General features: G+C 37.3%; 1 protein-coding gene across 7 annotated transcripts in view; it reads left to right on the forward strand.

The window, feature by feature from the left end:
- BLTP1 (bridge-like lipid transfer protein family member 1) overlaps positions 1 to 15,329 on the forward strand; it is a 211,242-nt gene that overhangs the window by 164,500 nt on the left and 31,413 nt on the right. For all 7 annotated transcript variants that reach the window (XM_068543392.1, XM_068543385.1, XM_068543389.1 and 4 more), the window contains 6 exons: positions 30 to 160; positions 1,424 to 1,547; positions 11,066 to 11,175; positions 11,847 to 11,937; positions 12,463 to 12,525; positions 14,592 to 14,845. In XM_068543392.1, the coding sequence (XP_068399493.1) occupies positions 30 to 160; positions 1,424 to 1,547; positions 11,066 to 11,175; positions 11,847 to 11,937; positions 12,463 to 12,525; positions 14,592 to 14,845 (773 nt within the window). The remainder of the gene's footprint in view (positions 1 to 29; positions 161 to 1,423; positions 1,548 to 11,065; positions 11,176 to 11,846; positions 11,938 to 12,462; positions 12,526 to 14,591; positions 14,846 to 15,329) is intronic.

Consider the following 15,329-nt stretch of genomic DNA (forward strand, 5'->3'; position numbering starts at 1 on the left):
TACTGACAGACATGCTTTTGATTTTTCAGGAAGCTGTAGATTATCGAAGACAAGGAGCATCTTGTAGCCAGCCAGGAGAACTTAGAGGAAGAAAAATTATGAAGCGTATAGTGGATATCAGAGAACTGAATGAACAGGCCAAAGTAATAGATGACCTTAAGTACGTATAATGATTTTTAATTTAGTATAGTATTCCCTAATAATAGAATAGATTTTAAATGTGAAGGAAACTGGATTGGGGCCAGTACAACCCCTTTAGTTTATAAATGAGATCACCAAGGTCCAGAAAACTTTGGTGATTTGTCTGAGATCATACATTCATTATTGATAAAGTTAGAAATGTTAGTCTAGTGCTCATCACAACTCCCCATTTCTGAGAAGTTTATGACTGACTTTATGTCACATATATGCATCTCTACGTGTATATACATGTATCTTCACATATGTATGTAAACATGAGTTTTCTGCTAACAGTATTTTTGGAATGCAAATTTTTGAGAGAGGAAGAAAATTTAGAATTTATTAAGTACCTACTGTGATTCTGACATGTTATCTCAGTTTAATCCTCACAACATTTCTGTGAGATTAGATGGCATTATCCAAACTTTATAGATGAGAAAACTGGCTCGGAGAGATTAAAGAATTGGAATTTGAACCTGTGTTTGTCTGAATTCAAACTTCATGCTTTTTTGCTTGCCTGTAGTGGCAGTTCACTAGAACTGAGGTGAGGGTAGGGCGAGTCAAGAGGGGGGAGTAGGTGGTAGCCATTTTTTTCTTTATCTGTAGCCTGCTAAACAGTACTGACTAGGTAATACTTGCTCTGTAAGACTAAATATTCTGCTTGCCAAACTGAAATTTTTGTTTTCCCCAAAGGTGGAAAACATACTTCATCTTTTCTAATCTTTGTACTCGTGTATCTGTGTTTTTTTGCATTTGAGGATTTTACAGAAATTTATACATTGTACAGTAAAAGGTATTCGCTAAAAACTTGTCTGTAAAATCAGTTATGATACAGTGATTCACGTTTTCCTGTTGACTTACATTACAGTTTGAGTTTTGTTATCAGGGGAAAACTGACTTGTAGCAAAATATACTTCCTCCCCTAAAATCTTACCTGAGGCTTAAATTATATGTAGAATATTACATACAGATACTATTCTGCTAAGTGGTTCCATAGCTTTCCTGAGATTATCACAGAGGCTCTTGATGTAGAAATGGATAAGAACCATTTCCTAAAACATTAGAGAAAGTTTTTTTTTTTTTTTTACAGTTTGCCAGATATGAGTATTAACTTTATGCAGGATTTTGGCCTGTCTACACATAATCTTTGATATTCTGATAGAGAATTTAAAAAGGAGCAAGTAAAAATCACTCTTACTTTGTTACCTCTTTACACTAACTGCCATACTTTTTTTTTATCCAGAAAACTAGGTGCAAGTGAAGGAACCATAAACCAGGAAATTCAACGTTATCAACAATTAGAATCTGTTGCTGTGAATGATATTAGAAGAGATGTCCGTAAAAAATTACGGAGGTCCAGTATGCGAGTGAGTAAACATTTAAGGAGAATTTTATTAAAGTAGACTATTTAAACATTTTTCCACTTTATGAAATTTTATGATGATACTTATGTTGTTCTCTTTCTTCCTCCATTGCTAGTGATAACACTTGATTTGTGTATCTCATGTCTACTATGTACCAGGCACTGTTTAAAGCACTTTACATTCAACAACCCATTAAATCTTTACAACAACCCTATGTGATAGCTTATATTATTTTCCCCATTTTAAAGATGAGGAAACTGAGGCACAGAGAGGTCAAGCAATTTGACCAAGGTTATACAGCCAGTAATTCCAGTGGAGCCAAGATTCAAACACAAACAGTGGGATTCTACAGTCTATGCCCTTAGCCACTGTGTTCTGTCTGCCTTTCATGAAGTCATACTTTCTTTTTTGTCTCTAATTCAAATGTGAAATTTTTTGAGATGTCCATTCTACCCCTCCCATTTTCCACAGCGGATTTTACTCTTAGCCACTACATACTGTCAGCACTTTATTCTTACCTTTATTATTTTCATATTTAGTTGCCCTTACTAGTATTTGAGTCTCTTAAAGGACAAGTTGTTTATCTTTGACCTTACTATCTACCACATTCTGGGATTTAGTCCAATTGCTGAACACTTGAAATAAATATATAGATAGATGTACTAGAAAAATAGAGTAGAAAATAATTCTAAAACTTATTCAAATGGAGGTAGGTTGCTTTGGGTCAAGGTGGTCTTGTTAGTAGAAAAACTAATTTTTAAAAATATAGTCAGCAAAACCCTCCAGTTTTTTTTAACCAGAATATGGTTTTTGGGTGTTACCCCAATACATAAAAACTGATTAAATCAGAGCTGTTGAGGTTAGAGAAATGGGGGGAAGGTTGCAGGAATCCAGAGTTCATCGGCTTGAACTTTCTTTCCTTGGTCACCACCAAAGTCCTAGACAACCTCATTTGAATAGTGTTCTAAATTATTTATTTAAATTAGGAATAAAATTCAATTTTAGTTATTCATCACTGGCTTCTGATAGTACTAAATGGATAGTGATGCTCTGTAATGCATAACTCTGTGTTTAAATTTTTTGCCACTATGTACCTCACAATCATGCAACATAATGAAAATATTGCTTGCATACTGTTTATAAGCTAGTTTAGACTTGGCAATTAACTGTTAAAAATAAAACTAGGTAGAGAGGATTAGGAAAATTACTGAAATTAAATCTGTGTTCTTAACGTTTTTCTCATTTGGTATTTCCGCCTCAATTCCCTTTTAGTCCTCTTGCTTTCTAAGTCTCCATTGTATTAGAATCTTTTTACTACCTAGCCCCCCCAAACTACAGATTTGAAGAAGAGGGATTTGGTGACAAGGAGGGTGTTCCAGTCACCACTCCCTTTCCTTTTGTGTAATAAAGCGTTCTGTCCGGGGGGTACCCTTGGGTGGTACTCGGGATGATTAATGGTCGCTCCCTCCCTCCCCCTCTTCCCTGATCTCCTCCTCTCCACCCTCCCCTCACCTTGCTCCCAGAATCTTGCCTTTTAATTCTCATTTTCTTTCTCTTCTTATTGTTTCCTTATTTCTCCCCTTATTTCTGTACCCCTCATCCCTGCTCCCAATCTTTTCTCTCAAACAAGCTGGTGGCTCCTATTTTCCTTGTACAGGCTCCTATTTTCCTTGTATTTCCTAATTAGGACTAAGAATAGCTGATTCCTGCTGCACTTTGATCCATCTGTGTTGTTAAGTGACATTTAAAGTCACAATTTTTTTTTTTTAAACATCTTTATTGAAGTATAATTGCTTCACAATGGTGTGTTGGTTTCTGCTTTATAACAAAGTGAGTCAGCTACACATATACACACGTTCCCATATCTCCTCCCTCCTGCATCTCCCTCCCTCCCACCCTCCCCATCCCACCCCCCCAGGCGGTCACAAAGCACTGAGCTGATCTCCCTGTGCTATGCGGCTGCTTCCCACTAGCTATCTATTTTACATTTGGTAGTGTATATATGTCCATGACACTCTCTCACCCTGTCACATCTCACCCCTCCCCCTCCCCCTCCCCATATCCTCAAGTCCATTCTTTAGTAGGTCTGTGTCTTTATTCCCATCTTGCCACTAGGTTCTTCATGACCTTTTTTTTTTTTTTTTTCCTTAGATTCCATATATATGTGTTAGCATACTGTATTTGTTTTTCTCTTTCTGACTTACTTCGCTCTGTATGACAGACTCTAACTCCATCCACCTCATTACAAATACCTCCATTTCATTTCTTTTTATGGCTGAGTAATATTCCATTGTATATATGTGCCACATCTTCTTTATCCATTCATCCGATGATGGACACTTAGGTTGCTTCCATGTCCTGGCTATTGTAAATAGAGCTGCAATGAACATTTTGGTACATGACTCTTTTTGAATTATGGTTTTCTCAGGGTATATGCCCAGTAGTGGGATTGCTGGGTCGTATGGTAGTTCTATTTGTAGTTTTTTAAGGAACCTCCATACTGTTCTCCATAGTGGCTGTATCAATTTACATTCCCACCAACAGTGCAAGAGTGTTCCCTTTTCTCCACACCCTCTCCAGCATTTATTGTTTGTAGATTTTTTGATGATGGCCATTCTGACTGGTGTGAGATGATATCTCATTGTAGTTTTGATTTGCATTTCTCTAATGATTAATGATGTTGAGCATTCTTTCATGTGTCTGTTGGCCATCTGTATATCTTCTTTGGAGAAATGTCTATTTAGGTCTTCTGCCCATTTTTGGATTGGGTTGTTTGTTTTTTTGTTATTGAGCTGCATGAGCTGCTTGTAAATCTTGGAGATTAATCCTTTGTCAGTTGCTTCATTTGCAAATATTTTCTCCCATTCTGAGCGTTGTCTTTTGGTCTTGTTTATGGTTTCCTTTGCTGTGCAAAAGCTTTTAAGTTTCATTAGGTCCCATTTGTTTATTTTTGTTTTTATTTCCATTTCTCTAGGAGCTGGGTCAAAAAGGATCTTGCTGTGATTTATGTCATAGAGTGTTCTGCCTATGTTTTCCTCTAAGGGTTTGATAGTGTCTGGCTTTACACTTAGGTCTTTAATCCATTTTGAGTTTATTTTTGTGTATGGTGTCAGGGAGTATTCTAATTTCATACTTTTACATGTACCTGTCCAATTTTCCCAGCACCACTTATTGAATAGGCTGTCTTTTCTCCACTGTATATGCTTGCCTCCTTTATCAAAGATAAGGTGACCATATGTGCGTGGGTTTATCTCTGGGCTTTCTATCCCGTTCCATTGATCTATATTTCTGTTTTTGTGCCAGTACCGAACCGTCTTGATTACTGTAGCTTTGTAATATAGTCTGAAGTCAGGGAGCCTGATTCCTCCAGCTCCATTTTTCGTTCTCAAGATTGCTTTGGCTATTCGGGGTCTTTTGTGTCTCCATACAAATTGTGAAATTTTTTGTTCTACTTCTGTGAAAAATGCCAGTGGTAGTTTGATAGGGATTGCATTGAATCTGTAGATTGCTTTGGGTAGTAGAGTCATTTTCACAATGTTGATTCTTCCAATCCAAGAACATGGTATATCTCTCCATCTATTCGTATCATCTTTAATTTCTTTCATCAGTGTCCTATAATTTTCTGCATACAGGTCTTTTGTCTCCTTAGGTAGGTTTATTCCTAGATATTTTATTCTTTTTGTTGCAGTGGTAAACGGGAGTGTTTTCTTAATTTCACTTTCAGATTTTTCATCATTAGTATACAGGAATGCAAGAGATTTCTGTGCATTAATTTTGTATCCTGCTACTTTACCAAATTCATTGATTAGCTCTAGGAGTTTTCTGGTGGCAGTTTTAGGATTCTCTATGTATAGTATCATGTCATCTGCAAACAGTAACAGCTTTACTTCTTCTTTTCCGATTTGGATTCCTTTTATTTCTTTTTCTTCTCTGATTGCTGTGGCTAACACTTCCAAAACTATGTTGAATAATAGTGGTGAGAGTGGGCAACCTTGTCTTGTTCCTGATCTTAGTGGAAATGGTTTCAGTTTTTCACCACTGAGGACAATGTTGGCTGTGGGTTTGTCATATATGGCCTTTATTATGTTGGGGAAAGTTCCCTCTATGCCTACTTTCTGCAGGGCTTTTATCATAAATGGGTGTTGAATTTTGTCGAAAGCTTTCTCTGCATCTATTGAGATGATCATATGGTTTTTCTCCTTCAATTTGTTAATATGATGTATCACGTTGATTGATTTGCGAATATTGAAGAATCCTTGCATTCCTGGAATAAACCCCACTTGATCATGGTGTATGATCCTTGTAATGTGCTGTTGGATTCTGTTTGCTAGTATTTTGTTGAGGATTTTTGCATCTATGTTCATCAGTGATATTGGCCTGTAGTTTTCTTTCTTTGTGACATCTTTGTGTGGTTTTGGTATCAGGGTGATGGTGGCCTCGTAGAATGAGTTGGGGAGTGTTCCTCCCTCTGCAATATTTTGGAAGAGTTTGACAAGGATAGGTGTTAGCTCTTCTCTAAATGTTTGATAGAATTCGCCTGTGAAGCCATCTGGTCCTGGGCTTTTGTTTGTTGGAAGATTTTTAATCACAGTTTCAATTTCAGTGCTTGTGATTGGTCTGTTCATATTTTCTATTTCTTCCTGGTTCAGTCTCGGCAGGTTGTGCATTTCTAAGAATCTGTCCATTTCTTCCAGGTTGTCCATTTTATTGGCATAGAGTTGCTTGTAGTAATCTCTCATGATCGTTTGTATTTCTGCAGTGTCAGTGGTTACTTCTCCTTTTTCATTTCTAATTCTACTGATTTGAATCTTCTCCCTTTTTCTCTTGATGAGTCTGGCTAATGGTTTATTAATTTTGTTTATCTTCTCAAAGAACCAGCTTTTAGTTTCATTGATTTTTGCTATTGTTTCCTTCATTTCTTTTTCATTTATTTCTGATCTGATCTTTATGATTTCTTTCCTTCTGCTAGCTTTGGGGTTTTTTTGCTCTTCTTTCTCTAATTGCTTTAGGTGCAAGGTTAGGTTGTTTATTCGAGATGTTTCCTGTTTCTTGAGGTAGGCTTGTATTGCTATAAACTTCCCTCTTAGCACTGCTTTTGCTGCACCCCATAGGTTTTGGGTCGTCGTGTCTCCATTGTCATTTGTTTCTAGATATTTTTTGATTTCCCCTTTGATTTCTTCAGTGATCACTTCGTTATTAAGTAGTGTATTGTGTAGCCTCCATGTGTTTGTATTTTTTACAGATCTTTTCCTGTAATTGATATCTAGTCTCATACCGTTGTGGTCGGAAAAGATACTTGATACGATTTCAATTTTCTTAAATTTACCAAGGCTTGATTTGTGACCCAAGATATGATCTATCCTGGAGAATGTTCCATGAGCACTTGAGAAAAATGTGTATTCTGTTGTTTTTGGGTGGAATGTCCTATAAATATCAATTGAGTCCATCTTGTTTAATGTATCATTTAAAGCTTGTGTTTCCTTATTTATTTTCATTTTGGATGATCTGTCCATTGGTGAAAGTGGGGTGTTAAAGTCCCCTACTATGATTGTGTTACTGTCTATTTCCCCTTTTATGGCTGTTAGTATTTGCCTTATGTATTGAGGTGCTCCTATGTTGGGTGCATAAATATTTACAATTGTTACACCTTCCTCTTGGATCGATCCCTTGATCATTATATAGTGTCCTTCTTTGTCTCTTGTAATAGTCTTTATTTTAAAGTCTATTTTGTCTGATATGAGAATTGCTATTCCAGCTTTCTTTTGATTTCCATTTGCATGGAATATCTTTTTCCATCCCCTCACTTTCAGTCTGTATGTGTCTCTAGGTCTGAAGTGGGTCTCTTGTAGACAGCATATATATGGATCTTGCTTTTGTATCCATTCAGCCAGTGTGTGTCTTTTGGTGGGAGCATTTAATCCATTTACATTTAAGGTATTTATTGATATGTATGTTCCTATTCCCATTTTCTTAGATATTTTGTGTTTGTTATTGTAGGTGTTTTCCTTCTCTTGTGTTTCTTGCCTAGAGAAGTTCCTTTAGCATTTGTTGTAAAGCTGGTTTGGTGGTGCTGAACTCTCTCAGCTTTTGCTTGTCTGTAAAGGTTTTAATTTCTCCATCAAATCTGAATGAGATCCTTGCTGGGTAGAGTAACCTTGGTTGTAGGTTTTTCTCCTTCATCACTTTAAGTATATCCTGCCACTCCCTTCTGGCTTGCAGAGTTTCTGCTGAAAGATCAGCTGTTAACCTTATGGGGATTCCCTTGTGTGTTATTTGTTGTTTTTCCCTTGCTGCTTTTAATATGTTTTCTTTATATTTAATTTTTGATAGTTTGATTAATATGTGTCTTGGCGTGTTTCTCCTTGGATTTATCCTGTATGGGACTCTCTGTGCTTCCAGGACTTGATTAACTATTTCCTTTCCCATATTAGGGAAGTTTTCAAGTATAATCTCTTCAAATATTTTCTCAGTCCCTTTCTTTTTCTCTTCTTCTTCTGGGACCCCTATAATTCGAATGTTGGTGCGTTTAATGTTGTCCCAGAGGTCTCTGAGTCTGTCCTCAGTTCTTTTCATTCTTTTTTTCTTTATTCTGCTCTGCAGTAGTTATTTCCACTATTTTATCTTCCAGGTCACTTATCTGTTCTTCTGCCTCAGTTATTCTGCTATTGATCCCGTCTAGAGTATTTTAAATTTCATTTATTGTGTTTTTCATCGTTGCTTGGTTCCTCTTTAGTTCTTCTACATCCTTGTGAAATGTTTCTTGCATTTTGTCTATTCTGTTTCCAAGATTTTGGATCATCTTTACTATCATTATTCTGAATTCTTTTTCAGGTAGACTGCCTATTTCCTCTTCATTTGCTAGGTCTGGTGTGTTTTGACCCTGCTCCTTCACCTGCTGTGTGGTTTTCTGTCGTCTCATTTTGCTTATCTTACTGTGTTTGGGGTCTCCTTTTCACAGGCTGCAGGTTCGTAGTTCCCGTTGTTTTTGGTATCTGTCCCCAGTGGCTAAGGTTGGTTCAGTGGGTTGTGTAGGCTTCCTGGTGGAGGGGACTGGTGCCTGTGTTCTCGTGGATGAGGTTGGATCTTGTCTTTCTGGTGGGCACGTCCACGTCTGGTGGTGTGTTTTGGGGTGTCTGTGGCCTTATTATGATTTTAGGCAGCCTCTCTGCTAATGGATGGGGCTGTGTTCCTGTCTTGCTAGTTGTTTGGCATAGGGTGTCCAGCACTGTAGCTTGCTGGTCGTTGAGTGAAGCTGGGTCTTGATGTTGAGATGGAGATCTCTGACAGATTTTCGCCGTTTGGTATTACGTGGAGCTGGGAGGTCTCTTGTGGACCAGTGTCCTGAAGTTGGCTCTCCCACCTCAGAGGCACAGCCCTGATGCCTGGCTGGAGCACCAAGAGCCTTTCATCGACACGGCTCAGAATAAAAGGGAGAAAAAAATTGAAAGAAAGAAAGAAAGAGGATAAAATAAAATAAAATAAAGCTATTATAATAAAAAATAAGAAAAAAATTATTAAGAATAAATGTATTCAGAAAAAAAATTTTTTTTAATTTTAAAAAATAGATTTATTAATTTTTTATGGTAAAAAATAAGAAAAAAATTATTAAGAAAAAAATTTATTAAGAAAAAATTTTTAATTTTTTAAAATAAAAAATATGAAAAAACTTATTAAAAATTCTTTTAATTTCTAAAAATAGAAAATAAGGAAAAAATTATTAAGAAAACATTTATTAGGGAAAAAAATTTTTTTAAGTTAAAAAAAGAAAAAAAAAACACGGACAGACCTAACCCTAGGACTAATGGTGAAAGCAAAGCTATACAGACAAAATCTCACCCAGAAGCATACACCTATACACTCACAAAGAAAGGAAAAGGGGAAAAATTAATATATCCTGCTCCCAAAGTCCACCTCTTGAATTTGGGATGATTCGTTGTCTATTCAGGTATTCAACAGATGCAGGCACATCAAGTTGTTTGTGGAGCTTTAAGCCGCTGCTTCTGAGGCTGCTGTGAGAGATTGCCCTTTCTCTTCTTTGTTCGTACAGCTCCCGGGGTTCAGCTTTGGATTTGGACCCGCCTCTGCATGTAGGTCGCCTGAGGGCGTCTGTTCCCCGCCCAGACAGAATGGGGTTAAAAGGAGCAGCTGCTTCGGGGGCTCTGGCTCACTCAGGCCGGGGGGAGGGAGCGGTATGGAGGAGGCGGGGCGAGCCTGCGGAGGCAGAGGCCGGCGTGACGTTGCAGCAGCCTGAGGCGCGCCGTGCGTTCTCCCGGGGAAGTTGTCCCTGGATCATGGGACCCTGGCAGTGGCGGGCTGCGGGGTGGTGTGGAGAGTGACCTGTGCTTGCACACAGGCTTCTTGGTGGCGGCAGCAGAAGCCTTAGCGTCTCCTGCCCGTCTCTGGGGTCTGCGCTGATAACCGCGGCTCGCGCCTGTCTCTGGGGTCCGCGCTGTTAGCCGCGGCTCGCGCCCGTTTCTGGAGTTCGTTTAGGTGGCGCTCTGAATCCCCTCTCCTTGCGCGCCACGAAACAAAGCGGCAAGAGAAAGTCTCTTGCCTCTTTGGCAGCTGCAGACTTTTTCCCGGACTCCCTCCCGGCTAGCACCGAAGCCCGAGCCTCAGCTCCCAGCCCCCGCCCGCCCCGGCGGCTGAGCAGACAAGCCTCTCGGGCTGGTGAGCGCTGCTCGGCGCCGAGCCTCCGTGCGGGAATCTCTCCGTTTTTCCCTCTGCGCCCCTGTTGCTGTGGGATCTGCGCTGATAGCCGCGGCTCGCGCCCGTCTCTGGAGTTCGTTTAGGCGGCGCTCTGAATCCCCTCTCCTTGCGCGCCGCGAAACAAAGCGGCAAGAAAAAGTCTCTTGCCTCTTCGGCAGCTGCAGACTTTTTCCCGGACTCCCTCCCGGCTAGCACCGAAGCCCGAGCCTCAGCTCCCAGCCCCCGCCCGCCCCAGCGGCTGAGCAGACAAGCCTCTCGGGCTGGTGAGTGCTGCTCGGCGCCGAGCCTCCATGCGGGAATCTCTCCGCTTTGCCCTCCGCACCCCTGTGGCTGCGCTCTCCTCCGTGGCTCCGAAGCTTCCCCCCTCTGCCACCCGCAGTCTCCGCCCGCGAAGGGGCTTCCTAGTGTGTGGAAACCTTTCCTGCTTCACAGCTCCCTCCCACTGGTGCAGGTCCCGTCCCTATTCTTTTGTCTCTTGTTATTTCTTTTTTCTTTTGCCCTACCCAAGTACGTGGGGATTTTCTTGCCTTTTGGGAGGTCTGACGTCTTCTGCCAGCGTTCAGTGGGTGTTCTGTAGGAGCAGTTCCACGTGTAGATGTATTTCTACTGTATCTGTGGGAAGGAAGGTGATCTCCACGTCTTACTCTTCTGCCATCTTGCCCCTCCCTCTAAAGTCACAATTTAAGATAACTTGTTATTGACCTGGGGGAGACAAGCTAACTTCTTTAATAGCAGAACATTTTACCTGAAGTCAGATATTACAACAGTAAACAACTGCCTAAAGTCACCGTTTTTCTATCCCCTTTCATTAGGCTGCTTCCCTAAAGGATAAGTGGGGTTTGGGTTACAAACCAAGTTACAGCCGATCAAAAAGCATTTCAGCTTCTGGAAGACCACCTCTTAAGCGAATGGAAAGGGCAAGGTAATATATTTCAAGCAATGAAACAAGTAATAAAATTGCTGACTCTTTTGCCAAAGGTCACTACTTATTTATTGTGTTCTAATTGGGGAAATTACAAAATTAAGGTAGCAAATGGACCTTATTAGTAAAACTAGTAATAGTGGATACTGTCAAACTAAGAAGTTTGAGGAATCCCTCTATCCCATTTATACTCTGCTTTTATATTATAAAAGTCATTGTGTGCTTTTTAGTAATGAAGTACACTGCAATTTAGACAAGTTTATGCGTAAACTTACAGACTATCCAAAGAAATGAATATTTGCATGTTAGTAGCTGCAGCTCTAAATTTGTCATTTTAGAAAAAGTGTGATCATACACAGATTTAACATATGAAAAATGGAAATTTTACTTATTATTGAAGAAAAATATAGTTTTACTAGTAAATGAACACTATAAAGTAAGTATAAACTCTTTTTTATAAGGTATAATTTTAGAAAATCTTGTGTTAAAGCAATGAACTTTTTTTTTATGAGATGCTAAAGGTTAAGAAATGGAATACCAAAAGTTTAATTCTTGGATAAGGTAAATATTTAGAAATAAAGTGTTAATGTCATTAATCAGACTTTTATAAAGTCCAGGGGGTTTTTTTGAACATGAATATTAATGTTTTATAACTTTATATTTTATTTTAGTTCTCGAGTAGGTGAAACTGAGGAGCTCCCAGAAATCCGGGTGGATGCAGCATCTCCTGGACCCAGAGTCACTTTCAATATCCAAGATACAGTAAGAGAGATACTACTTGTTAGAGATACACAGTGCTAAATAATTTTTAGTAATTACAAAATTATAGTAGTTACGCATTTTAGAAATAGTAGTTCCTACTTACAGTGAAAGTGTGGATTGTGATGGTTGAGGTGTCTGTACGTTGCCAAATAGCAGAGCACTATTGAGAGCCATGCCGCAGGTGTTAGTGTTTTGCATGTAGAATAAAGACTCCATACTGCTTGCTTGTAGGTAGAAACATTTTGTTGAATAATTTTTCTTTCAAGTTCGACTCTGCATTAAACTGGGTATTTTACACAAATGTAAATGTGGAATGTTTTTACTTAATGTATTTTATTGTTTATGTATTTTTGTTCAGAATATATAGAGATAATATCAGAAACTAGTAGTAAAAAGGTCAGCGTCAAAGTTGTATTCTAATTTTACAGCGTGTTAAAATTTATGTTAAAATGTTTGTTGTTTTTTACTTTCAAAGCATTTTTTTTTTCATGAATTTTTATAAATTTTCTTATTATTTTAATTAAGTTGAAAGAAACAGTATGGGGAAGTACACCACAGTCCAGCTGTCATGGGGAAGGGTATTTTCAGGTACTTTTTAAGAACAACATAAATTTTGCTTTAAAACTAATTAACCACTCTGAAAATCTGCTTTCAAAATGTCTTCCTCTCATTTCATACTAAACTCAGACCTTGAAGATATTTTACATAAAGTTTTAAGATTGTTTCAGTTCTTTTTCATCATGTATATTTCCTAAGCTTTTTCATGAATATATTTTAGTTCTATACTCACTTATAATTTAATAGTAATTATTTAATCTCCAAAATTAAAGGACTAAATCAGCACACCAGATTAACTCAACAAAATCATAAACCAAAAACTGCAATATATTACAGTTATTTGCTAATCCCGAAGTGAACCTCTTTTTCCCTACACCCAAATACAAAATGAATCTTTTCTTTAAGAAAAAAATTAGTTACCTAATTCAAACTAGAATCAAACCTATCTCAGAACAACAAATTAATCATTGAGTGTTATTTATTTTGAGTCACTGGTATAAAAAAGCATGTATAAAAGCAGTCTATTAAAAATTATGTTCAAAACAGTGTGGAAAATGTGCTACACAATCACTTATAAGTTGAGTTAACACCTTTATAAGCTACGTATTTTCCCTAAATATGTTATAGAAGTAAAATTTAATTTTAAAATTGTATCTGTATAGTAGGTATATACATCATTGTCTAGAAATTTTCTGTCAAGTTACATTTAAAAATTGGAACTTATTCCACATTTGTTTCCCATCGCCCACTCTTTTAAGATAGCCTCAACATATATCCCGTAGTTACACTGAATTTATTTAGTCAAGCCGAATTTTGTTTTAGAACTATTAGGTTGTAATAGAGTGAGCTTGACAGACATGTCCTTTTTTCTAAAGATGAACTTGGAAATACAGTCCTTTACAGTGAATTGAATGGATTCTACTAATTGATTTTTTTTTTTCCTGTACATTATTTTTAAAATCGAGATAATTGACATATAACATTATTTTCAGGTATACAACATAATTATCTGATATATGTATATACTGTGAAATGATTGAGTTATTCTTAAAGGCATTAATATTTGAATGATTCGTCCTATTTTTAAATAGCAGTATAAGCTGTTTATAAAAAATAGTATATAAAAATCATAAGTTACAGAATAGATCATTAAAGCATGGTTAAATAGAAAATAAATATAAACAAAGGGATATTTATCTACATAAACTCTTACCACAGCTTTAAAAGTTGAAGATTTTCTGATAAAATCTGACTTACTTACTAAATAATGTTATTTTTTAAAAAGTGAAGAAAATCTAGACTCTGCAAATGTTTGAAATTTTGATTATAGGATTTCACTATGTATCTTATAGTAATATCAATAAATGTACCTTGCACATTACACTTTACAAAGGCTTATCACATTCCCTCAAAGGATATGCAAGCAAATCTCAAAACTGGGAATCAAAATTAGGTCACATAAGTTTTTTTTTTTTTTTTTTTTTTTGACCTACTTAAATGCAGTGGTCTCCTGATACAATCCTCAGTGAGTGACATTGTATTTATACAAAGTATTTGCCTTAAAATACAGAATTCTTAAGTTTGATTGATTGCTATTTAATTATATAACTATTTACACATCTTTCTTCAGCTCATTAGGGGCCCGTTTTAAAAAGGTGTATCCATAGAAAGTATTCTGGAAGCACAAAGTACATTCTATACTGACACTTGCATGCTCTTCCATCATTAATTGCTCTCTTGCCCTTCTAATTTAAAGTTGATCACATTGTTTCTTTTGTCTCCACAGCATGATTAACCCATGCTTTAAAGAATTACAGTATGTACTAATTAACGTGATGATATATGCTTATATAAAGTAAAATTTCACTCTGATTTTTAGCGAGTCAGTGGTATGACTTTCTGTGGTTTGAACTTCTGCTTCCTTCCTTGGTGTACCATTTCATATGTTTGTAAAGCTGATCTTTCAGTTCAGACTGAGGAAATTCAATTCTGAGAGAAATTTTAGATGCTTAAATGTATATTTTTTCTTTTTTTTTTTTAAGGGAAAAGAGGTTTATAATGTGAACCTGATTCATATTTTTTCTCTTTACATTCAGTTTCCAGAGGAGACAGAACTGGACCTTTTGTCAGTAACCATTGAAGGTCCATCCCATTACTCCTCAAATAGTGAAGGATCATATTCCGTGTTCAGTTCTCCCAAAACTCCAGGAGGCCTTTCACCAGGCATTTCTTTCCAACCTGAGGAGGGCCGACGGGATGACAGTTTGTCTTCTACCAGTGAAGATTCCGAGAAGGATGAAAAGGACGAAGACCATGAGAGGGAGAGGTTCTATATTTACAGGAAACCCTCGTGAGTAGCTTTAACATCCTTAGGCAGTATTTTAGAATGTAGAACTGAGCTTAAAGCATTATATAACTGTTAATTTTTACAGAAAAAAAATCTTAATTTACCTACCCAGAGTGAGACTAGGAGACATATCCATGGTTTACTAATATAATTTAGCTCCATATGGCATTATTTTTTTCTTTCCCTCTCTTTATGTCTTTTAATAAAATCTAGAAAGTAGCATTTTAAATTTTACAATTTGCAAAAATGAAATCTCCTCCAAGATGTAGAACGTAGGTCATACGCTGATATTCAGACTCCTTAATATCAGTGCTTGTGCCTGTGTCCTGAGCGCTTAGAACATTGCCTGGCACGTGATAGTTATTCAGTATATAGTTGTTGAATAAAATGTGACTCCATTAAACTTAAGAAAAACTTCAATTAGTAGGAGCCAGTTGGGTAATTTGTGTGAATTTATAAAATAGTGAAATTTATCTACAGACTACTG

Source organism: Eschrichtius robustus, chromosome 4 (assembly GCF_028021215.1).
Source record: "Eschrichtius robustus isolate mEscRob2 chromosome 4, mEscRob2.pri, whole genome shotgun sequence".
Lineage (NCBI taxonomy): Eukaryota > Metazoa > Chordata > Mammalia > Artiodactyla > Eschrichtiidae > Eschrichtius > Eschrichtius robustus.